This window comes from Acomys russatus, chromosome 4, assembly GCF_903995435.1.
Source record: "Acomys russatus chromosome 4, mAcoRus1.1, whole genome shotgun sequence".
Lineage (NCBI taxonomy): Eukaryota > Metazoa > Chordata > Mammalia > Rodentia > Muridae > Acomys > Acomys russatus.
Window position 1 is genome coordinate 13,146,603 of NC_067140.1, and position 25,586 is coordinate 13,172,188.

Here is a 25,586-nt window from a genome sequence, read left to right on the forward strand (position 1 = left end):
ATTTATAACCAGATTCCAGTTCCAGGGGATCTGGTGCCCTCTTCTGACCTCTGGCACCAGCTACACATGATGTGTATACATACACGCAGATAAAACACTTATACATAAAATAAGTAAGTCTTTAAAATAGCAGAAGCAACCCAAAACAACTGAGTCAAGAGTTCAAGAGTAGCTGGGCATGGTGGCCTAACCCTAACCCTATAATCCCAGCACTTGGGGAGGTACAACCAGGCAGTTCCTTGTGAGTTTGAGACCAGCGTGGTCTACAAAGTGAGTCCAAGACAGCCAGGGCTACACAGAGAAACCCTGTCTCAGGGAGTTCAGGAGCATCTGCTCAAACAGCCCCTCTGGAAAAGTGTCATTTCTAGAGGAAAGAAGTCCTGGCTCCTCCCAGCCTGATACCCAGTGTGGGGCCCAGGACCCTTTCATGCTTACCCGCCCCAGCCAGCAGCCCCCAAACCACATTCACCGTGTGCTGCAAGATAACAGTCACCAGCTGCTTTATTGAACACCAGAACTTTAGCCCTAGAAGGAAGGTTTCCTATTCATACCCATGATTGGCAGGGCCCCTGGGCCTAGCCAGGACACCTAATCAGAAGAAAGACCTAGACACACCAAGGTCTGGAAGGAATGAAGGTCAAAATGTCACAGGGTTGTGAAGACTCCATGCACAGGATGAGGCTCAGAGAAGTGGCCTTGCCATCTTCAGAGGACCTGCCCTGCTGGTCAAATGAGAGAGGTAGAAAGGTCAGACCACTCATAACACAAGGCATTGTGGGAAAAACAGAGAACCGCTTCATCCCATAGAAGTCAGCAAGACAGAAACTACAAGCAAGGCAATGGGTGGCTTGCCACGGCCATACAGAAATGAAGAGACTCATGGAACTAGGCCTGGGCCAGCTCCTGTTCAGGTCACACCCCAGGCTGCCCTGATAGTTGGGAGTAGTCTTCAGAAAGCCTGTCACAAAATAGCTGTTCTGACAAGAGGCTGACCACTGCCCAGAAGCCAGTCCTCACTTATTCTCAGGTTCATCACCTCTCCCCAAGGATTTCTGCCACAAGCCACACACAGAGTCGAGGAGGGGCAGGGCCAGGTGGTCGCTGCACCCATGCGGAAGCATACCGTCAGCCGGTGGCGATCATTGGTAGTCCTTGTAAAGCTGCTCCAGAAGCTGCTGCTTCTCATCCTCTGGGAGGAAGCTAGACTTCGCTGCATTGATGTTCTAGAAGGAAAACACGGAGTTAAAGAGCAAGAAAAGGAGTGGCCTTGTGAGCCAGGAACAAGAGGCATTAGCCACAGGACAGTGAGAGCCATAGCAGAGACCATAGGCTCCCATACTCAGTGTGGAATGTGAGGCAGAAGCCCTCGCTGGGATTCACTCAGGACATCAGAACCCAAGACCAAGGTCTCAGCCTAGGAACAGCCTAGATGGCACAAAAGTTCCTGCAGGGAGATACTTTCTTGGGAGAGGGTCCTCCAAGGGGCTAAACTACCTGGTCCCTCGGCCAGGGTGTCGGTGCCAAGGCATCTCTGTGGATGGCTTTGGGTGCCAGACAAACCCACTGTGGGTCTCCAGAGGCTCCAGGCAGCCCTCTCACACAAACTGGACCAAGTGTCATGGTCACAGCTCACACCTACTCACCAGTCGCTTGAACTCCTCCTCAGTAAAGCCCATGTCCTCTTTGGTCATCTGGTAGTCTGTGTTCAGGGTGGACTTGAAAATGAGAGGGTCGTCTGTGTTCAGTGAGTAGTTGGCTTGGTCATCCTTGAAGCTGGGGAAGGGGCCAGGCAGAAAGAAAAGAGCCTCTTTTTACCCCAAGAACCGGCACTGCCCGCCCACCTCCTCCCCTCTTGGATCTTTACACAGCCTTGGACAACCTGAAGCGCTGCATTCTCCTACTAGGAAGGAAGTATTTGGAAAACTCAGGGGCTTCTATAAAGTCACCCTGCCAGCTCAGAGGCAAAGGCAGAAGACCGCCTGAGGTGACAGCCAGGGAGAAGGGTGGTTTGGAGAGCTGGGGACGCAGCAGCTCCGGAAGCTACCATGCTTTTTTTTTAGCCTTCCCCTTCTCGGCGCTGGAGCATGGCTAGCACCCTACCTTTCCTCCCAGGCACCCCTCAGTTGCTTGCCATATGCCAACACACCACAGAAACGTGGTGCAGTCGTGCACCATCATGCTGGGATTGATTGGTGTCAGCTAGCTTGGATAGCAGGATCCAACACTTTTAAACTTTTTATTTATGGCTGTGGATGTGCATGCTGTGGAGCATGTCTGGAGATCAAAGGACAATTGGGACAGTTGGTTTTCTGCTTCTACCATATAGGTTCCTGGGATCAAACTCAGGTGGTCATACTTTGTGGAAAACACCTTTACCCACTGAGCCATCTTAACCAGTCCCAGAATTTGACACTTGACTCTTCTCAGAGCACCATTCCTGGATTTCTCTGACATCATACTTTTAAAAAAATATTCTAAGCTTTTGTTTGATCTTCTGTTTGTATATGCACCGTGTTTAGGGTATGCAGAGCTACAGGAGGGTGTTGGGTCTCTTCCTGTATCACTCTCCACTCCCTTCGTCACAGGTGTACATGCCTGGCTTTTTAAGTGGGTGCATAAAATCTGGACTCTGGCCTTATGCTTGCATAGCAAGCACTCTTACACTCTGAGTTGTCTACCAACCCTTGACACCTTGACATGCTTTTTTAAAAAAAAAAGATTTGTTTGTTTATGAGTGCTCTGCCTGCATGTATACCTGCAGACCAGAAGAGAGCATCTGATGACATTATAGAGGGTTGTGAGCCACCATGTAGTTGCTGGGAATTAAACTCAGGACCTCTGGAAGAGCAAGCAGACAGTACTTTTAACCGCTGAGCCATCTCTCCAGCCCAACACCTTGGCATGCTTTGGCTTTCCTTCGTCTGTTTCTACCTGTCCCTAATGTCACTGTTAGAGGCTCTCTCCTTAGTCCTCTTGATCCATCATATCCCTTTGTATCTGCATACATGCTTTGAACCTTTCTCTAGACAGTGCTATAGAGCCATGTCCCTCCGAGAGCTGCCACTTGGCTGTCTCACAGGCACCATGTACCCATGCTCTAAGGATGCCCAGGAGCCTCTTGTCACCAGAGCACACTCCTATCTGTGTAAGCTTGGCTCGCAGACCAGGGCTGGCCTGACCATTGTCAGCCCTGTATCCTGCCTTAGGAGAAGACAGTTAAGGACCTGGTCACAGGACCGGAAGGCCTTGATTTTAGTTGCTGGTGGGAGCCAGGTTGTATGGGAGAGGCCTCTAGAGAAAAGCTTCCAGCTGGCCTTCAGCGGAGTGCCCAAGAGCACCGAGAGCAGCAAACATCCACACAGATGGGAGTTATTTTCCCCACGCACAAGAGACAGAGTTGGGTAACAGTGTAGAAGCCATGGCTGATGAACCGTGGTGCCTCGGCTCTGCTAGTTAGCGGATGGGGAGTCAGACTGGTTCACATGAGGATCACATTGCTCATTTGTTGGACAAGGACAACAATGCCTGCTTCCCAACTAGTCAAAGTGACTTTATTCCTAAGAACCAGGATGGCCAGGTACCCATTCCTGCATTCCCTCCCTTTACTTTCCAGAACAAAACCAAATGGGTCCCAGAAACCACATCTCACCGAACAACTGCATGCGTCGTTTTGGGATCCCAGGCGCCTGTGAGGTAGCTGGACCAGGGGCAGACCTGAAAGGGGCAGGTGTGTGGCTGGCATACTGGGCCCCAAGGCCATACCTTGCAGGGGCTGGGCCACCTGCTGTGGCACTATTCATGCCAGCTGTGCAAGTACCTCCTTGCCTCAAGCCCTATGAAACCTCCACCACTCAGCTTGCCTGTCCCTCCTCTATCCAAAGGGCATGGGATAGCCAGAGTCAGCTCTCAGCCTTGACATCTCACCTCAAAGTGCATGTTTTCTTTCAGTAGCCTCTTGTAGAGGGCCTCGTCCTCCAGGGTGTGGTAGCCATGTCCCACCCTCTCTGTCTTGAGTATGTCCACAGCCTGTAGAGAAGCAGAGAGGAGCTGAGTCCAGGAACAGGAACAGCATCAGGAGGAAATGTCTCAGGGCCACCGGCTCCTTACCTGTCGCACAACCTCAGCAGAGCCCACCTCCCCAGCATGGACAGTACGGTGAATGCCATTCTTCACAGCCCCCTGGAAAAGGAAGAGACAGGGCAGGGGTTGCTCTGTGAGGGCCCTAGCAAGCCCTGTCTTTGCCACGCTTGGAGGTCTAAGTTTTGGCCCGTGTGACTGCTCCCAGAATCAGACTAAGCTACTTCAGTAAGTGCGCAGTCTGGTGTGGCTCGGTTTCCCAAATCATGATTAGAGCAGTAACCACCCTTTATTTCACAACTCCTGGGCACTGATACTGTTTGAAGGCTTTAAACACACTATCTAGTATTCTACAGCAAATACTATTATACTATTTTAGGGTAGAGGTTAAGAAAGTTAAGTTAACACAGTCAAGGTCTAACACATTTAGACTCAAGGAAATGAGGCCCAGAGGAAAAGCAGCCTGCCCAAGTTCACACAGCCAAACAAGGCAGATGCAGGCTCAAACACAGCTCTCCCAACACCTCGCAGGGGCTTCTGTTTACACCCAGTTCTGAGTCCCTCACCCCAACCGAGACACACTTGGGAACTCAGGAGACCCTAAGCTCACCATCCAAGCTCCCCCAGGGCCATCTTTCCCTTTTCCAGACCCACCTCATAGGCTTCCACATGGCCTGGGAAGAGGCTGCTTCCTTCAATGGTCTCATCACCAGCCAGGTCCATGGCCACCACAGTCTCCTGACGGTACTTCTTGCACAGCTCCAACACGTCAAGGGACCAGCCTGGAAACAAAGTCCAACGGGGCCTTATCAAACCAATGGAGTAGGGCCTGCCAGCTGCCCACTGGCTGTCCTAATCCCTCATCTGAAGTCAGAGAAGACATGAGATCCTGTGTCCTGTCTTCAGGTCCTGACTGCTGTGTCTTCCCATCCCAAGCCTGAGAGCGCCCTCTCCCAGAGGGTCACTGCCACTGCTACTGCACAAGGGCATGGTGAGTGTCTGCTGACACAGACTGGGCTCAGTAACTGGCTTATCAACGCCCATGGCAGCCTGGCTCCCACTTAGAAGCTTGGAAAATAGAGCCTGGCATTTAGCCCAGAATACAACTCATGAGAATATTAGTTTATTGCTAATGTGTCATGCTCTTTTTATACTAAGAGCTCCATAAAGTTACTATGATGTGGGCCAACAAGATGGCTCAATGGGTGAAGCCCTAAGCCTGATGACCTGAGTTCAGTCCCCAGGCTGCACCAAGGGTTAGACATGTAGGCCACACCCTATTGTAGCAGGCTCTGTAACCTAACATCAGGCCTTGGCTTTGGTTTCCACTGAACCTTAGGGTGGGGGCACAAAATGTGTGTGACCATCTCTGGACAAGGTGTGAAGGAGCTCAAGAGGGTGATGTGACTCACCCAAGGTCACAGAAAGGGCTCTGGAGATTGCAGCGTGAACCCTGGAAGGTTGGCCCGTATTGGTAACAGGGGGACCCCTCAGATAGCTCAGCGGTCAGACCTAAGAGCAGGTCAGACCAGAGTCTTGTGGTCTTAGAAATTTCCCTGTTGTTTAGGTTCCTTTGGCTGTGAGCTTCCTGTCGGTCATGTGGTTGTCAAGACCCAGACTTCCTGTTAAGGAGACTCACCAGAGCCGCCGAGAGTGCACTGGTGGTTTTTTTTTTTTTTTTTTTTTTTTTTTTTTTTTTTTTTTAAGAAAGCTCTAGAAATACGAGGTGAGGATAAAGTAGGTACAGCCTTGTGGCCAGGCCAGGCCAGGCAGCCTGCAGGGTGCAATGATACTCACTGGGTTGGTGGCGCATACAGCACAGTATGGACCGGACCTTGATGCCGAATGCTCGCTCTCCCTCCTGAAGGCCCTGGTTCACAAGGTTCACAACCTCATCAGGGGTGACGTCCCCTCTGTATGGAAGAGGAGGAGGCAGGACTTGAGGCCAAGGGAAGGCCATGGGCAGCTGTGGAACTCCCAGCAGGGGAGGGCAGCCTTGCCCCTGAATTACATCTTCCAAGGAGACACACAGACATGGTTTCAAGGCCTTGTGCAGGGCCTCCCTTCCTTAGAGCTGTCTGAGCATTGCCAGCTCCCGGTGTGGGCACGTCAGGCAGCCCTCCCTATTTCTAGAGGGGGCTAAATGTGGGCCTGTTGAATTCCATTCTGCACATGTATCAGATTCATGGCTCAGAAGGAAGGAGGAAGGGGGTTCAAGATAGTTCAGGATGCAAGAGGTCTAGACCAGAAGACAGCAATGGGCCAGACTCACTCACTGAACAAAGCCTCTAGAAGTCACTGTCTAAGCCCGGCTGAGTCATGGGGCAGCTAGCCACACACTTCACTCGGTGGGGTGACATAGCCACATGCAGAGGGTTAGGAATTGAGTTCCTCCGAGTCTGTGAACCAGACCAAGGCCAGGGCTCTCAGCACTCTAGCCTCTCTCGTCTCAGAGCTAGGCAGTATAGCCCCCACCCGCACCAGCACAACTGTCTCCAGGGTTGTCACTCACTCGGTCTGGTTCCAGGGGATTGGGTCCACTTTGGAGTTGGCCAGCAGGTGTGGGCTGTATCGCACTTCCACGTATATCACACCCTCGTTTGCCTTCATCTCCACAAACTCATAGGCGATCCGTTTGATGGCCTCCCTGCAACCTCTGAAGGGAAAGACACAGATTGGCTACAACCTTCAACTCCTTGGGAGCCCCTGTAGCAGACAAGGTGCCTTGCCACCCGCCTCGTGTCCACACATTTCTAGCTCCCAAGCTCTCACTGCCTGGGCACCTGCAGGTAGGAACCAAGCCCCCTGGCAAGTCATAGCATCTGCACTTCTTCAACTACCGACTCGTTCTGACCCCTTCTCCCTGTGTGATGACATTGCCTCTAACAGGCTTGTCTTCCTGTCTGTCCTGAATGTCGCTCTCCACAAAGCAGTGCCAGCGACTAAAAAAAGTGTAAACCAGGAGGACTAGTGAGATGGCTCCTCAGGAAAAGTGCTGCCACCAGGCCTGAAGACCTGGGTTTGATTGCCAGGGTCCACAGGGTGGAAGGAGAGAACAGACTTCTGCAAGTTGTCCTCTGATTACTGCGACCCGCCCCTCACTCCACCCCACCCCACCCCACCCCCGCAATCTAAAAGAAAAGTAAACTAGAACGTAGGGGTATGGCTCAGTGGCAGGGCATGCATCTAGCATCCTCCCAACCCCAAATACACACACACACACACACATACATACATACCGTTTGTTTGTTTGTTTGTTTATAACAAATGAAACCAAAGCACATTGTTCCTCTCCTCTGAGCCCCTAAGGCTTGCAAGTTTTCTAGAAAGATCTGTCCATGCCAGCCCAAACAGCACAGTCGACAGCTTCCACAGCACCTTGTACTTCGCATCCTTCCTCTGGCCAAGGATTGTGAAGCTGGTCCCTCCCGTCTCAGGACCTTGGGGGTCGCTTGCCCCATCACCTTGCACTCTACCCTCCTCCATCTAATGCCAGCTTAAGGGCGTCCTCCCACCCAGGCCTCCTCTTCCCCCTCTCGGGACCCTTCCTCCATGCCCTGATCACCACTTGACACCAGATAGCTCACGCTTCTTTTAGGGGCTGTATCCCACCTCCCCTCAGCCCCTTTATCTATCTTGTCATGGCTGTGACGCTTCAGCCGAGGAAGTGCCCAGGGCACAGTAGCCAAATATTTGTTGAATAGTGGCTGGCAGGGGAGATAAAATGCACAGAGGGGTGAGTCCAGAGGGAATATGGATTGGGCAAACTTGATGTTCAGTCATGGACTTGCAGCCTGTGTGCTCCTGGGCTAGTCAGTCACCCTCTCTGATACCTATAACATTTCAACGGGGTCGTCTTGAGGACAAATGAACAGAGCATCAGAACCCTCACGCAGGCCAGCACTTGGAATGAGGCAGACATGTGTGACACTTGATCTCATCCAAAAGGCTAGGAAGTAATCAATGCTGGAAGTGTTTTAGTTGCTGCTGCTGCTGCTGAGCGTGGCCTCCACGAGCAAGGCACAACCTTACCTGTGAGGGCCTCTGTGAACACTGACCAAATGCAGACGGACTGGCCTAGTTAGGAATGAGTAAGGGAAGGCAAGCAAGTGCCCCAATGGCCCTTGGGTAAAAAGAGTGGGCCCACCTCTGAGGAGATGGAGTCACTCCCAGGAGGTGAACCAATGGGTGAGGGCAGATCAGGTCTTAACTCTGCCATTGTGGGGCGCTTGCTGGCTGCCTTTCCTAGCCCCAGCCCCCGCTCTCACATAGCTATAATCTCGTTTATTCTCCAAGTGGTAATTGAGCCCTCATATGGGACCCAATACCTTAGGACACAGTGAACAGGAGCTAGGATCCCTGCCTTTCTGTCACCTGACAGGAAAGGCAGGCACAAATGAAGAGAAAACACACTATCTATCAGACAGGAACATTGTCAACGCAGATAAAGCCGGGAGGCCACAACACCAAGCAGGAACATGGAGCTGTGTGCAGAAGGCAAACCATGGGCTTTTAGGGAACAGCATTCCAGGTTGAGAGAACAAGGGCAGAGGACCTGAGGTGAGGTGAGGGGGATGCCAGTACCGAGGGGTAGGGAGGAGTCAGCATCCTCCAAAGCAAGGGCTCCGAGCTGAAGGACCTGTGCACTCACTGTGTGGTTTTTAGTGTTTTCTCTGCAGGACACAGAGAAAGGCTGGTAAATTTGGGTCGGGAGATGGCTTAGGCTTTCAGAGTCATAAGCCCTTTCTCTGACCCTCTCTAATGACTATTCCTGGGCCTTCTCAGAGGCTAATTGTAACTGTAGTGACATTTTTAAGATTTCTGGAATTCACAGAAATATTATAAAAATGTGCTTTCGTCTTAATTCCAGGTGTGGGGCTGCTTCAGACTGTCCACGGCAGCTGACTATGGTTATGGTTTGCCTTGTGCTCTAGCAGAGGAGTGGTTTTGTCAGCTGCAGATAATTTCTGCCACTGTGTGACGTTTGGAATTCTGGGAACTTTTCAGAGAGTATATGAATGAAAGGGCCCTGAGAGGCAGGGTTGGTGGTTGGTAGTCATTTAGGATGGTTGGTTGCAGTTTGTTAGTAGTCGTGGTGTCAAAGAAACAAAGGAAAAGAAATTAGGTTCAGGGATCTCCCTCCCTCCCCTCCCCCCCATCTCTTCCTCCCATCCCTTTCTCTCTCTCTCTCTCTCTCTCTCTCATTTTCCCTCTATCCTTGTTTCTCTTCTATTTAGTGTTTGGGGGGTAAAACCAGAGGGACAAAGGATGGGAAAAAGAAGAATCCACAAAGTAGCAAACACCAGTTACAAGTAATGGTCCTCACTTGTCCAGTGACTCCAGACTTAAAAGACAGACCCAGATCCGCCTCCATTTCCCACGCCAATGTCTGGACTAGCTCCCCTCCAAAGTTCTAAACTGGGACATGAGGGGCCTGGTTCAGACCCTACCCTGTTCTGCACCCATGTTTTTTCTTAGCCTCAGTTCACCCAGGACTAGGGCTCTTGTTCTGAGATCTGTGATGGTGCCTGGGTCTGTGGAAATTAGGGCGGTGAGTTCTGAACAAGACATATTACAGTGTGACCAGCACAAGGCTTCTGCCCTGAGACGGAAGCCACCTCTGGGTGGGATGAGATTAGGAACCCAAAGGCACCAAGAGATGGGTTCCAGTGCCAGTGCGCACGGCGGTAAGAAGCAAGGCTGGGGCAGCAAAGTGCTCAGGCCTGGTCTTGGTTACAGGGACGGATACTGCCCTGAGACAAGGGTTGGGAGCAACTCACGCGATAACAGGCATATAGATGTCAAACTTGGCCAGGAAGGCTGGGAGCGAGATGGGCTTGTCCATGCCGATGATGTTCTGCAGCTCCTCGGCCGTATCTGCCGGGAGGGGGATGCCCCTCTTCCTAAAATAAAACTGAGGGTGAGGGGCTGCAGCCGAGGCTCGGTGGTAAGAGCTTCCCACATGGAGGCTTATGACCATCTGTGACTCCAGTTCGGGAGATCTCATGCCTTCAGGCCTCCTTTGCAGGCGTCAGGCATGTGTGTATTACACATACATACCAACAGGCAAAACACTAAGACACACAAAGTGAATCTTTAAAAACACATACATGTAAAAACAAAACAAATGAAAACAAATTGTGAAATGCCAGGGCAGGATCCAGGCAGCATGGGCCTCTCAGGGCAGCATGGGACAACAGACTGGGAGCCCCAGTAAGAAACGAGGGGGTCCTTCCATCTAGCTCCTCCCCGGTACAAACGAAACTGAACTCCAAGGCCTGGAGAACTGCGTAGAGGCCTCCTAAGACTTCCGAAAGCCAGAAGCCGTGACAAATCACACACCGCCCATCCAAGTATTACCAGGCTCAGCCCTGTTTAATTCCAAGATTAAAGACATTCACAGTGGACTACAGAGACAAGTCAGTAAATCTCAAGGGACTAGCCGGTAGGCTGATGCCAAGGTGAGTACCACGGCAAGCCCATGACATCATCTGGTCCAGAGGCAGGCAGAGATGTCTGGACATATGCCCAGACAGAAGCTAGCAGACACTGCAGTGCAGTGTCATAATGCCCAGGTCAGGAGCTGGTAGCAAGGCCTTTCCCTTTGCCCTCCTGACTGGCATGTCCCGGCAGCCTGACCTGCACAGCATAGGCCTGCTGTGCTGGCCACTCAGCTCAGAACTCTGTCCCATCTTTGTCCCAACCCTTTTGCCTTAGAGCCTTCTTCCTGTGCCAGGAGCTCTGCCTCTCCGTGCACTGCCGGAAGCTGCTGTGAACTTGGGGTGGCTTCCTCCTTCAGCACATGTGCCGCTGTCTCCACCCACTATGACAAGGATCTAGTCCACAGGGTCTGGACTGTGGACTTGGTGTCTCCGATTTTATCATCACTATTGTTGTTGTTATTGGTGTGTGCGTGTGTGTTTAAGAAAGGAAATACTGAGGGGCCCGGACTACAGCTTCGCAGCATGTAGAAGGCGCTGGGTTCCATTCCCAGCACCACAATAAAATAAAAAAAAAGCCCTCCTCCCTGTAGTTTCCCGATAGGTATCATCAGTGTCTCCCTACTCTTGCCTGTGTGTTGTGAGTTTCCACTAGTTCCAGGTCCCCATAATGTACAGTGGGGATGTGGTACCTGCCCCTGCTGTGATTCTGGCACAAAAAAAAGGGGTTCTCAGTACCCCCTGGTTCCTCCAGGCCAAATGTTTTGCTGCTGGTCAGACTGCCTCAAAGTTACCCTCCTAAGTCCACGCACAGCCATTGGTGTTCCTGGAGAGCCTTCAGAGGGACACACTGCTTTGTTCAGAGACAATGGTCAGACTGAAGCCCTAAAGCCCAGAAGACACCAAGGCTATGGTATGCACCTGGAGATAGTTTGCAGATGAACAAGAGAAGCGACAGTGGCGGCTCAGAGTAGTACAGTGATGGCCACAGAGGGTGGCTAGGTCCTCAGTATGCTTTGTAGAGAGCCTGCAGGGTGATGAAGGGGCCTGGGAAGGAGGTGAGAGGCACTACAGGAGCTGGAGGAAGAAGGAATGGTGGCTAACACAGTCATGAACACACGGAAGGGGTCACTTACTTGAACACCAGAAGCCACAGCCTCTTCTCTGCTGCCTGACTACTCCAGAGCACCCCTTGGAGGGGCCCACCGGGGCTAGAAAAGCCATACCAGACCCCCACTATCTACTTTTTGCTCCTTCACCCCATCCCACCCTGGTTACTCGTGCCTTCTCGACTTGGCTAATGAGGCTTCTTTGCCCCTTTAATAATGCCTGATTAGAAACCATCTCAGTGTCCCACCCAAATGACCTCAGCAAGGCCCTGTAGCAAGAGCTACCAGCTCCAAATGACCAAAGGCCACACAGAGATAAGGCCGGAGGTGTCCCCTGACACTAGAGTCATAGATACTGACAGTAACATTTGGGAGTGACCTTCATGGGACAACCTGACATGCTCTGAGCTGCTCATTTTTCATGGCTCACTTCACAGAAACCTCTGGTCGCATTGGTGACAGTAGCATGGAACCTGTTGGGCCCCTGAACCAAAACCCTGCCCTGTGCTCACGAGGAAGCCTGCGGCTTCCAGGGCTTCATCTTCCCATCTGTAAAGTAGGGTGGGCAAGAGAATGCCTCCCAAGCCTTGGGACAATGTCACTAAATTACCCCAGTGTAGCGCGGCCAAGGGTGTGTGCTTATGTCACACAGCTGAAGAACAACCATGTCCCAGGGCAGGAAAAGGCTACCCCGGAAGCACAGCATGGAGGAAAGAATGCTTGGCAGAACTCTGGGAACTGGGAGCCGTGCTCTAGAGTTGGAAGACAAATTCCCAAGTAGCACTTGGACACCTGGGATTGTCACACGGGATAGAGGTAGAGTTCAGGCTAGACACACTGGAGACAGCGGGAGAGAGCTGAGTCCTTCCAGCACACACAGGATGCTTAACAGCAAAGGCGGGAAGGATGCTGCAGGAAGAGGCCCACTTTTCCTGATAGCTCTGGAGGAAGGATGCTCGCCTACTACCTCAACCATGGAGGCTGGAGTGGAAAGATCCCAGAACATCACCATCTTCCATCAAGGGCCCTGGGACTTTCCAGGGCCCCTTGGAAGAGTTGTATACTCCACTGCATCCTGGAAGGCTGTGGTTGTCTATAGACTTACTTGCCAAAGTATAAGATCGTTTCCGGCTTGATGGTTCCATCTAGGTGGACATGTAGCTCTACCTGCAAGGGGCAGAGAAAGAGTGTGAGACACTACAGAGCCTGAGGACCCTGCAACCCACGCCCCTCTTCCTGGACCCTGAATCCATGCCTTTCTTCAGGATACTCTTGCCTAAGATGACCTGTATGTGTTTGGGGGATGGTCAAGTGTTTCTGTTATATGCCTCACAGCTCAGGATACTGGGGTTCAGAGAGGTTAAATGACTTGCCCAAAGCCACACAGCAAGCAAGCTACGGAAACAGGGACCCAGCCCTTGCCTTAGTCACAGCCTGGGAGCAGCAGAATCAACGTTCTAACCCCAGCTTGATTCTAAGGCTTGTGATCCAAACCAGGAGGCCAGCCATGATCCCAGGGAGAGACAGGCAACACACCAGAGCTGCTGTTCTCTGCCACTTGACTCACCCAACTCTTGAGTTTAACAGAAAAAGCCGACTGCAACTTAAAAATCAGGTGCTTGGGGCCGAGGACACAGCTCGGTTGGTAGAGCACTTGGTACACAAGAGTGAGGACGTGAGCTCAGTCAGCACTCACATGAAAAGTGTGGTAGTGCCAACCTGTAATTCCAGAGCAGAGGAGATAGAGAGGGGAGGGGCCCAGGGGTTCACCAGCTGAATAGTTGAGTCTAAGCGGTAAGCACCCAGGTCCCTGTGTGAAAACCTTTCTAAAAAAAATCAGGTGAGCAGCACTTGAAGAATGGCACCTGATATTGACCTCTGGCCCCCACATGCAAGCACATATAAATACACTCACTCATACCTTCACACACACACACACACACACACACACACACACACACACACTGAAATAAAAGACTCCATTGGGAGTACAGTCCTGCAGTAGAGTCCACACTTGCTTGTATAGGCCCTATGCTTTGACCCTAGCACTGCAAAGTAAGTGCAAGTGTATAAATGCTAGGCTCTGTTTCACAAACAGGTGCCAGTCAGGCCTGTATTATCAGGCAGTTTATCTGACAACTAAGTCTTTCTGATCCTCTGGAAAGGGCCTGGGTGATCACTCCTTATTTGCCAAGTCCAATGTCTGACACCTTGTACACAAAGCCAAGGCTACAAGCAGTGGCTCTGGAGAGAGTCCATCTGTTAGACTTGTATGGCTGATCTCAGATGTTTGGCTTAAGATCCAGTCCAACAGTGCAGGATGGTGCACTCTTGTACAAAAACTATGACAAAGATTTTCGACAGGGACTGTGGAGAGGTGTGGCCCAAAGGAAGCAGTCAGCGCCTATGGGAAGTGGTGTTTTCCATGAGCTGTTAGGTAGCACAGCAAGTGCCAGGAGCCAGTGACCTAAGGGACTTTGTCGCCTGCCAGATCCATAGAGGAAACTTCCTAGACCAAGGGAGACCTGGAAGTGGCGTTTGCCAGGGGGACCATTTCTGGCAACTGGTGGCTGAGATAAGGTGGGCAGGCCAGGCTTAGGAGGAACATTTGGGAACTGCTGGCCCAAGGGACAGTTCCAGGAACTCTCACAGAACCTGCTTCTAGCAGAAGAAAGCAGGCCCAGAGGTGCCAAAGCCTCCAGCTGGCAAGACCGTGGAGCAATTAGATGACTCCTAAGGCCTTGCAGTTTGTAAAAGACAGAGCAGTTCTTGCCCCGCCCCGCCCCGCCCCCAGCCTGGGATCACACTAGCCCGTGACTTCCCCACTTGACTAACAGTTTTTGAGACTTAAAATATGTTCAACACTGGAACCCTGAAGCTCATGGCCCATGGAGCTGAGTTACGTAAAACAAGTGACCTCACCCCTCTCCTGTCTCTGAGCCTCTGCCCTCTAACCTAGGCTGGAAGGAGCAGTATCTGCTCAGAAGCCAGGGCCCAGTGCTTGGGGAGGGCATCACACACAGTGGGAGCCAGTCTCCACTCGATCCTTTGCAACCCAGGAAAGATACTTCACTCTGTGCCTCTGAGTCCTCACACCATATGCAGAGAACAGTGCACCTTTCCTCTAGGTCTTCATGAACAGGGGCCAGATAGATAGTCAGTCATGAAGCTCTAGGCATATAGCAATTGCTAAAATCATGCCATTTATCACTTTAAAAACATACGTAGTCTCATGTAGTCCAGGATAGCCTTAACTTCAATATTTAGCCAAGGATGACCTGGAACTCTTGGTCCTCCTGATCCTTTATCTCTCAACTTGTTGTCTGAGACAGGATCTCCCTAGATAGCCCAAGCTGGCCTGAGATTCATTATTAGCTCAGGCTGGCCTCATCCAATGTGCAATCCCCTCTCATTAGGACTATGGGCATTGAGCCACCATACCCAGCACTTAGGAGTTTTTCATTTGAGTAAAAATAGTAAAGCCCCTTCTAGTTGCTGGGGCTACAGGAGCAAGCAAAAGGGACAAAATCTTGTTCTGTTTTGTGTCGTTTTGTTTTTATTTTTCGAGACAGGGTTTCTCTGTGTAGCCCTGGCTATCCTGGAACTCTCTTTGTAGACCAGGCTGGCCTCGAACTCACAGAGATCCGCTTGCCTCTGCCTCCCAAGTGCTGAGATTAAAGGCGTGCGCCACCACCGCCCGGCAATTCTTGTTCCTTTGGCACACACAGGTGAATGAATGTATAGTTACATACCAAGATGCTCCCACAGGAAATACTAACTGAGCTGTGAAAGAACAACAAACAAACTCAGGCCAGCTGGGCAGCAAACAGCCTTCCAGAAAGTCTGAGGCCAAGCACTGAAGACCGAAAAGGAACTTGACTGGGCAAGTGAAGGTGAGGAGGAGGCAGAAGAACATTCCAGGTGGTGATAAGAGTACGCACAAAGGCCCTGGGACAGGGGAAAGTGGGAGTGTGGGGGAAGGAAAGGAAAATGCTGAGATTGGGAACAGTAGGGCAGAACCACCCGGGAGGGTTGTTAGACCACAAAAAGATGGCCTTTCTGGTGAGAGCACAGAGAGACCAGCATAAGGTGTGAAATGAGAGAGGCCACCATAGATAGGAGTTCGAGGCTGAGGTCTACTAGGCCCTGGTTTAAGATGACACTTAGTGCAGGGGCGGGGGGGCAGAGGCTGGAGAATAGAGGCCAGAGATGGGAGGAGACTGGGTGCTGTGTCCTATAGAGACCAATCCACCAGGCTTATCACAGAGGAACAGTGACCTCCTGGGGCAAAACACTGGGCCAACCATGGACCTCTGGAGTTGCATCCCAAGCCCTTGATCCAGTAACGAGGACGCTAGGTAGTAACATGTGGAGGCATCCGCACTCTTAGATGGTAGCCCAGACCCTCTGGGTGGGCCCCGAATGGACTCTCCTGTCTGAGTAGCAGAGGTAGAGGGGTTTTGATACGCAGGACAAGAAGCGGCAAGGTGAGCACAGTGGCAGAGACTGGTGTCACGAGGGGACAAGCCCGGAATGCCCGACACTACCAGAGGATGGGGAAGCAAAGGGCTGATTCGCTGAGCTTGTAGCAAGCCCTGCTGGTGGTTTTATTTTAGACGCCTGGCCTCCAGAACTGCAGTGTGGGCTGGGAGCATGGGGTGTAACTGCCTTTATTCTGTCTTCTCAGCGCTGGGGATGGAGCCCAGGGTGTTTTATGGCCTTAAGGCCACTAAGCATGTGGTCATCTGTTACAGCTGCCACAGGAATCTCAAACAGTCAGAAGCCAAGGCTAGGAGGACAGATCGATGCCCCTTAGTCTAAGAACTCAGGCGGCAGGAACCCTTCAGGACACCGGGGTAGCCTTGGAAAGTTGTTGAAGACCGAGCTTCACCTCGGACCAGTTCTGCCTCGATTATGTTCAGGCACAGCTGTGTGGTGCTTCTGTATTTTGGGGTTAACGGGGATGGAAGCCAGGGCCTCAAGCAGGCCTGGTACCCTATTACTAAGTCACACCCTCAGCCTTGTTTTGTTCTTTAAATCTTTCTTCTTCTCCTTCTTCTTCTTCTCCTCCTCCTCCTCCTCTTCCTCCTCCTCCTCCTCCTTCTTCTTCTTCTCAAGGTTGAGAAGAGTGCCCTGCAGCCCGTGCCAGAGGCCTGAGCAAGGGCAGAATCCAGATTAGGGAAAGGCATGGATACGGAAAGGAAGGAAGGAAGGAAGTGGAGAAGGTGGAGATGGTTCTCCTATGAACCTTGCTTCTGAATGGCTGACACTTAGCTCAGGAGACGGCAGGGGGGGAGATGTGGGTCACAGCAGCTCATTTCTTTTGAGGTGGGAGTGAGTTGGCCACGTTTAGACACTGATGGATGATGGGTATAAAGGAAGTCACTGAAAAAGGGAAGAGGATTAGGAGGCAGAGCAAGGCCTGGCTATGAGCAGCGGGATCAGACAGTGGTTCAGGGCAGAGTCTCTGGGCTCTGTGTCTCCATCAGTGGGTACCAGGAATCTGCAAGGCCACTCGGGGAAAGCATTTATGTGTCAAGACAAGATGCCTCCACAGTGCTCTCTGCTCCAGCGTAAGAGCGACAACAGTCAGGATGTGACCGCCACACCTGCCAGGCCCCAGGAGACCATCGTGAGCAGAAAGGCTCTAGGAAGCTCCCGGCAGATGTCAAGTGAGTCAGCTCTAGAAATATCCGCACTGTCTTGGGCTGCCTCTGTCCTGTCCCACTTACCAGAACAACAGCCTATGGTGACACAGAATCCAGAGCCACAAGGTAAAGAAAACCAGACATCAAGGGGCCCAGTATAGGAAGCATGCCCAGAAGGCCCGTGAGGAGGAGAGCCGCAGGGGTCCGCAGGCCAGGGAGAAGCAGGGATCGAGGAGTTATTGTGTGCTGCAGTGACGACTCCTGTGAGGAGTCGCTCACAGAGATGGGTTTTTCAACAGAAGTAGTTTCAATTAGGGGAGGCACCTTTGAAAAGCTTCCTTTGGCTTCCAGGGTGGAGTCAACTTCCATAGAGGGCTGCTATTGTGTCCTAGATGGGAGCCAGCTAGCTACTGCACAGGGCGGGCCCCACCAGTAGGTGCTTGGCGAGCGACTCCTGGAGGAGGGCGTCAGAGAACCAGGCTGTGGCAACGGTACCTCTGGGGCCAGCTGCCCACATGGAGCAGCTTGGAGGCAAGGGCCATCTCCATGGACAGCCTCAAGTTTGGACAGGTACCCCACTGACCATTCCAGAAAGCTGCCACTGAGAAGCCTTATTACCGCCCCCGATGAGATAGGGGTACAAGCCTGTCCTCCTGGCCACATTCTGGGAAAAGGAGCCCTTAGGATAGACCAACGTTTGAGTGTCTAGGGTGTGAGTATCTACTGTGTCCTTGAAGGCAAGAGCTCCACACCCATTTTACACAAGAGAAAACCCTGAGGCTCAAAGGAATATCTGGAGATTCCGAATCAGTCAGTGAACGCAATTCCTTCCTTGAGCGCCTAACTACTCTCCTGCTAGCCTTCCGCACACAGGATGAATTATGGCCTTAGCGTTGAGGCTCCTGCTGTCATCAGACCCTTCGTCGCATTAGCTCTTGATCACTAGGCAAGGTTCACATTAGACCTAGTTGCTGTTGCAACTGGACTTGTGTAGCAGAACTCAGAACGGTGTAAGGACCTCCCCTGGGCTGCACAGACTGAGAGTAGAGCAGAGGTGCTCAACCAGTGGGCCATGACTGCCTGCGTCACGAATCATATTAACCTTATGATTCATAGCAGTAGCAAAGTTACAGTTATAAAGTAGCAATGAAATAATGTTATGGCTGCAGTAATGGGTAGCAGCGTTAGGCAGCTTGAGAGCCGCTGTAGTAGAGCAAAGTCGGGGCCCATGTGTTTCTACCTCTAAGCCCAGGTCTTGCTCACAGCCATAGCACCACCCCGACCCTGGTGACAAGCCTCTGTCTGGCCTCCTGGCCTCTCTGGAGAGGAGTTTCGTGCATCTCTCTTGTAGTCACTCTGCAAGACTGCCTCATAGTTGGCCATTATCTGTCAGAACCACAGGAAGCCCTCCTCCTGCTGCTGCCGGGGACAGGAAGCAGCTTAGGAACTAACAGATAATTACTGTGTCCAGGAACTAAGGAAGCACTAAGAGATGTCAGCCACACAGGTGACATTCCTGAGGCTCATTCACAAGCCCCAGCATCCCAGGTCACAAGACATGGTGGGACAGAGGACAGAACCAGGGCTAGGATCTAAATCTTGGATTCCTTGGCCACATGCGTCCATACCTGATTCAGGCCTATAGAGGGCAGGCAGGGCTTGTCCCAATGGGACAACATGTCCCCAGGCTTCCAGACACTAAACACACAACCCTGTTCTTTCTTTCTTCTTTCCCCTCTCCTTCCTTCCTTCCTTCTTTCTTCCCTCCCTTCGTTCCCTTTCTCTTTCTTTTTTAATTTTGAGACAGGGTCTCTCCACATAGCCATTGCTGTCCTGGAACTTGCTATGCAGCAGGCTGACCTCAAACTCACAGACATCCCCCACCTGTCTCTCTGCTTTCCAAACACTGGGATTAAAGGTATGAGCCACCACATCTGCCCCTGTTCTTTTTGCCTCTCCAAGATCAGAGACCTGTCTGTGTCCCTCTGTTGGGTCTCAGGCGCCAAGTATAGCACCTAGAGCGGCAGAATGGGCTCTGGGTCATTGAGTGTCACTAATTCACACCACCTCCCCGCAAGGCATAATGTCAGCTTTGGCAGATATGGTAGAGAATCCAAGTGGGCAGAACAGTAAGACCCTGAGCACTATGGCCAGAACCCAGAGGAGCCACAGGTGCCCACTGCCAGCCCCAGTCCCTCCTTCCTACCTAGCAATGGTCAGCGCCTCATGCCTCATGGCCTCTCGGCTGACTTTTACGATGAAACCAACAAACAAGGCAGCGTTTAAGCCAATGCACCATCTCAGCACCACCTCATTCAGGAAGCCCTCCCAGGCTCTGCCCTTTCTGGACTCCTATAGCTAGCTCCAAGGTACAGACAGGAAGGAGCCAAGCAGCTCCTCGGTGTTTCCTGCAGCCTTAGGGCTTTATGCAGCTGTCCACTGCTACTCATGAGCCACCACAGAAGTTCCCAGCTAGTACCTCTGCCTGAGTAAAATCTTATGACTCAGCTATCTAGGAATGCCATCCATTTACCCCCACTTTACAGGTGATAAGACCGAGGCTCAAAGATGAGCTTGCCTTAGGTCATGACTGAGTATCACAAATTAATGAACGCCACAGCCGGGAACTTGTATGACCCTCAAGCTGGATTGTTTGTTTGTTTTGTTTGTTTGTCTTTTTAGTACAGCAATATGTTCCCGGCACCTTGCAAAGCAAGGTGCTAGGCAGATGGTGGGAAAATGTGACCAGGATGATCAGTCACCATAGTGGGGCTGGTCTCTAGAGACAGGGCTGATCACTGCAGACAGCAGCTATCAGCGGCATGTCCGTACTAAGCAGGCGTGGTGTCTGTGAGATGGGTACTGGTATAGTTCCCGTTTAATGAGAAAACTAAAGCTCAGTGGCGTTACTTAACCCCAGTAATTAGGTGGGAGATCAGAACGCAGACAGTTCAGGCCTAGCCCTGGCCACCAGAACACAGATGCTACCCAACCCAGCAGCCACTCTGGGGCATGGCTCACGCATACTCTAGCCCCATGATAAATGTACCATTCACCCTCATTTTGAGGGCCCCCTGTCCAAGGCTATCCCACAGTGCTGTCTTCCCCAACCCCAGGGGGTACCACCACAGGACACTCAGGACACCTAGGCAAGTGATCAGTTTTCTCCCAGTTTGCAGGGCAGCCTCCCAGGGTATGGAATCAGAATCTGGCTGGCCTCCTGGCCTCCCTGTGTGACCACAGACCCCTTCTCCTTTCTGGTCCTTCATTCTGCTTCTGTCAAGCAAAGCCTTTCATGAAACCAAATCTCCTTGTGTCCCCTCCCCTACAACTGCCACAAGAGTCAAAAACGGGAGAGATTCTCTTCCTGGGGTGGGAGGTGGGGGTAGAACAGGTGGCTCTGGTAACCGAAAGACGCTAAGAACCCAAAGAAGTGCACCTGGGGCTTTGTTTCAGCAAGACAAGAAGTGAGGGTGACCCAGAGTCCAGGAAGCACCCATTGCAACCTCCGGAAGGAAGCACACACTTGAGAGCCTGGGCCACCCACCAGGCACTGTAGCAAACACTGGAGGGGTGTAGGTTTTCCCCAAGGCCCTGAACAGCAGTTTCTCTACCCCACCTTACTGAAGGAAGCTGAGTTTCAGGGCGTGCCTACCTGAGGATTTGATGCTGAGAGGCAGGGGCTCCACCCTGATCTGCCTGAAGGCCAAGGTGCTGATTCTGACTCCTTGCTCTATAGCATAACCCCGACACCCCCTTTTTTCCCACAAAAGGAAAATGACAAATTAATTAGCAAAGCAGTTAATAGCACCTACTTCAGTTTTAGGCCAGTCTGTGTTGCAGGCCAGCACCGCTGCTTTCTTGCCTGTCTACTTTGGCAAGTTCCTTTCCCTCTCTGAGCCAGTTTCCTCTGATGTAAATGAAGACAGCATGACCTATCCCAGAGGGCTGTCGTGAACGGAACATGACTTAAGTCATACAAAGCAGCTAGAACCACACTCAGTACAGAACAAACATCCAAGTGTGGGAGAGCAAGGTGCACTGGACTCACGCTGTGTATGAACTGGCACAGGAGGAAAGCCCCGTTTGGAAACATGCTTCCCAACCCAGGCCAGGTCCCTCAAAGTCTGAGATGTGAGGTGCACAGACAGGCTTTGAGTAAGCCCCTCTCCTCTCTAGTCCTTGGACCACTCCACTTGCAACTGGAGGCACACAGCTGCCTGTTCAGCCATCCAGGATTCTGTGAAGGAAGCTGCTAAAGGTTCCTGGTACCCACAACCACCCCAAAGAGCCTAAGCCCATCACAGCCGGAGGTTCAGGATCAGCATGCGTCTTGAACACATAGCAGCAACTGGAGTCATGGGGTTTGCTAGCACTGCTTGAAGTGGGCAGAGTGATAAGGGCTGCCGGCACTGACACACTGACACATACACACACACACACACACACACACACACACACACCCCTATCTGCCTTTTTAATTTTTCTTTTCTTTTTCTTTCTTTCTTTCTTTCCTTTTTTTTTTTTTTTTTTTTTGGTTTTCTGAGACAGGATTTCTCTGTGTAGTCTTGGCTGTCCTCCTAGACTCACTTTGGAGACCAGGCTGGCTTCGAACTCACAGAGATCTGCCTTCCTCTGCCTCCCAAGTGCTGGGATTAAAGGCATGTGCCACCACGCCCAGCTATTTTTGAGTTTTCGAGACAGGGTTTCTCTGTGTAGCCTTGGCTGTCCTGGACTCACTTTGTAGACCAGGCTGGCCTCGAACTTACAGAGATCCACCTCTCTCTGCCTCCTGAATGCTGAGAATAAAGGCATGCACCACCACCGCCCGGCCCTATCTGCCTTTTTTGGGGGGGGGGGCAGGTGCCAAAGCTAATTTTATTTCGAAATCTTTATTAAGGCAGCATGATAGAAATGGGCCACCAGGCCAAACCTTGTGGCCTGTGGAAAGACCTGTGTCCATAGGACTTGCCCACTCTCAAGGTAGCTCAGTCACTTCCACAGCACCCATCCCTTCTTAAACTCTCTGCTGGAAGATGAGATGGAGGGCTAAGGAGAGAAAGGCATGGCCCCATCCCAGGCTGTAGCAGCTCCTGAGCCACAAAGCGCTAGCAGAGGGGAGGGAAACAGCAACCGCCAAGGTTACCACCACTTGCTGGATACAGGCCTCACTGTACCATCTTACAGTTGTAGTCAAAGCAATAAATTAAAATGACCATCAACACCCCCTCAAGATCCCTCAATCCCAGAAGCTAAGCAGGAAGCAAAGCAACAATTTGGGTTCTTGTGACCAAGGCCTAGGCTGCTCCCTCTAAGAGCAGCTGGGAGTCTGGATTGCGAGGTGGCCATCTTAGGTTAGCTCTTCATGCAAATCTTGTCAGGACGCTTTCTTTAGTGCCCAGCAAGTACTCCAGAAGCAAGCACTCAGCAAGGACTCAATAAAGGCAGGTTGCAGGTGCCTCCGGTCTTGCTTAGCTGGCTGGTGGGCCAGCAGCTTTACATTGCTTGGGGGCATGACAAGAGAATCTCAACCCCACCCAAACCTCCTCAGTCACAGCCTGCACAGTCAAAGCCAGGTGACTTGAGTGCTCATCTGGACCTGAAAGGCAGGGCTGGGGAGATTGCTCAGCGAGTAAAGAGCTTGCAATACCACTGTGTGGGTCTGAGTTCAAATCCACAGAGGCCACACGAAAGCTAGGCTTGGTAACTCACCCCCGGCTTATGAGATGAGAGAGAGTGAGAGAGAGAGAGAGAGAGAGAGAGAGAGAGAGAGAGAGAGAGAGACAGGAGAATCCCTGTAAACTCACGGGGCAGCTAGCTCGGTGTTCCGGTAATGGACAGCAGAGGACTCCATCTCAAACATTCTGGGAAGTGGAAACTGACGCCCAGGTCTGTTCTCTGACCTCCACATGCATCCTGCGCGCACACATACATGTACAAGAAACAAAGCAAACCCTGGAAGCTCTCATTTGCTAACCTGGAACTTGTCTAAGCCCCAAGTCCCACCTGGTGGTAAGGCACGAGAAACCAAAGAACGCAGCAAAGGTCCCTGGCTCAGGGGAGACGCCATCTCATCCTCCCGGGCTCCTGCAGAGATCACCCACGAAAGATAGGAACATAGAATTTCTGGCCTTTACTTTTTTTTTTTTCATATGAAAACCAAGATCTTGCTATATAGTTCATGCCTAGAACTCAAAAAAATCCCCCTGTCTCAGCCTTCCAAATAATAGGAATTCCAGGTGTGCACCATGGTGCCTAGCTTAGGGAATGGGATCCCCCAGCTTGGCTAGATCCTAGTTAAGCTCTCTGTACCTGTTTCCTCATCTGTACACAAGGATGATGCTGGCTACATGGCAAAGCCATTGCCAGGATGGACTGGCTGTGTGCGGTTATGGTGTATAGGTTGGGCCCTTGGTAAGTAAGCCTCAGCTGGTGCAACTTAGTTACACAGGCCGGCCAGGCTCTGATCACAGTGGCTCCTCCCCACTTCTGCCAGCTACAGGCAGCATTCCTTCCTCACCGTGACATGCGCCCTCTCACAGCGCAGACGCAGCAGCCAACATGTTACCTTTCTGCTCACGCGTCACTCTCTCTAACACGCAGACAGCAGGGGCAGCAGATGTAGCAGTGAAGTCACGCTCTCACACGCAGACACCAGGGGCTGCAGATGTAGCAATGAAGTTCTCCTCAGGCGAGGAAATGACATGCCACCATGGACCAGATGACAGTACGAGGGATTGTAATATAGTGGCACTCCTCAAAGGGCAGTTACGAAAGGGTAGGTGCTACAGAAGTGCAGCCTGTCATGCATTTCTAGTCACTCCCAATCAAGAGGTTTCATCTCCTGCCTTAGGTTCCCATCAGGAGAGGTAGTTCCCCTGACCAAGGGCGGAGAGAATTCAGATCATCAAAAGAAAAGGGGAGGGGGGAAAGCCTTCAATGGTGAGGAGGACTAACTGTGGTCCAGGTGTGGAGCACCATACAAGATGTGCAGGAGGACTGGGTTGGGCAGGAAGACTTGCCCTGGTCTTCTAGTCTCTAGCTAGAAGGGCAAAATGAGTCCCCTGTGGTAAGAGCATGGGTGACAGGATACAGGCCCACCGGCCCCTTCCTTCTGCCCCTCCACGTACAAATGCATTGCACAACTTACTGGATTCTTACCAACGCCTTTGCCACATCTGGCATCCCCACTCAACATCTGTTTCTTGGAGGGGTAAGTCTGAGGGTGACTGTCTCTGATTCCTCCCCCTGAGTCCTCAGTCCCACCCTGTTGGCCAGTACAATTTGCCTGGCTGACTACTGGGTCTAGTCCCTCGCCGGACAGAATCTGTGAGGGCTACAAATCTGGCCGTGAGCACTTGGACCCTCCGTGACTCTTCTGTTTCCAAAAGCCACAGTTTGTGGGCAGACATTGGGGTCAAGGGCCATAGCTTGACCCCCGATAAACCTATTGTGGCCAAAGGCCCAAGGGTGCATAGGAATTCCTCTCCAGCGATCCTTTACTGGCTTGGACCACAGATTTCCCCACAAACCTAGCTTACCTGGTGCCCACAAAACAATCATAACACTGAAGTATAAAGCCATTCACGGAACATTTAACAGCTAGAGACCCTGGGCCCCATTCTACTGAGATTCAAACATCAGGTCCCCGCCCAGTCTCACACAGTGCGCAGCCCCACCGCACTGGATGCCCATTTGGCAGACGGCAAGGCTGAGTCCCAGAGGGGACAGGGCATGGGCAGCAGCCGAACCCTAAGGCTGACCAGAGGCACCTCCAGGCTCTGACTCTCCCTGCCACATCGTCTCTCGCTCGACATCCCGGAAGCGAGCCAAGGCCTGGGCAGGAGTCGCGGGAGTACCCCCCCCCCCCCCCAAATCCTTTCACGGCGAAGATGCCCAGGGCTGGGCCCGGCTAAGCCCAGGGTCAGCCTGGGGCTAGAACCCGGGCAACGAAGCCCCTCCGTGCTCACTTTGGACTTGTTGAAAGCAGACGTCTGGGCCATGGTGCCGAGCGTGCTCCCTCCGCCGAAGCTCTCCGGGTCCGCGCTGGCTCGATGTCGAGGTCGCTTCCCGAGGGCTCTCAGAGACCGCGGCCCGCCACGCTCTTTTTTACCGGGCAGCCCCAGCCCCGCCCCGCCCCATGCCCCGCCCACGCCGGAGGCTCCGCCTTCCGGGTCCCGCGCCCCGCCTGCAGCCTCGCCTGAAGCCTTGCCGCGCGTTTCCCGGAATTCTGGACCCCGGACTTTCCAGGCGGCTACACACCCTGGGAACCTCCCAGGTAAGCCCCCCGGTAAGCCGGACACTAGTGTTCT

The 25,586-nt window shown here is 52.2% G+C and overlaps 1 protein-coding gene across 1 annotated transcript; it reads right to left on the reverse strand.

The window, feature by feature from the left end:
• Positions 1-242: 242 nt before the first annotated feature.
• Ada (adenosine deaminase) lies at positions 243-25,277 on the reverse strand. The gene is made up of 12 exons (XM_051144836.1): positions 25,245-25,277; positions 12,732-12,823; positions 9,858-9,980; positions 6,590-6,733; positions 5,875-5,990; positions 4,732-4,859; positions 4,108-4,179; positions 3,925-4,026; positions 3,650-3,714; positions 1,644-1,773; positions 1,124-1,223; positions 243-719 (listed from the first exon to the last, which is right to left on the reverse strand). Exons 1-11 carry the CDS (start codon positions 25,275-25,277, stop codon positions 1,140-1,142), a joined length of 1,089 nt encoding a protein of 362 aa, XP_051000793.1. The 3' UTR covers positions 243-719; positions 1,124-1,139.
• Positions 25,278-25,586: the final 309 nt, after the last annotated feature.

Bases quoted from the DNA above. Each gene is read 5' to 3' on its own strand.
- Ada (XM_051144836.1), bottom strand. From the start codon at position 25,277: ATGGCCCAGACGTCTGCTTTCAACAAGTCCAAA. The intron at 5,991-6,589 runs GTGAGTGACAAC...TCTTCCATACAG, and splicing joins ATCCCCTGGAACCAGACCGA to AGGGGACGTCACCCCTGATG. The intron at 4,027-4,107 runs GTAAGGAGCCGG...GCTTCTCTACAG, and splicing joins CTGCTGAGGTTGTGCGACAG to GCTGTGGACATACTCAAGAC.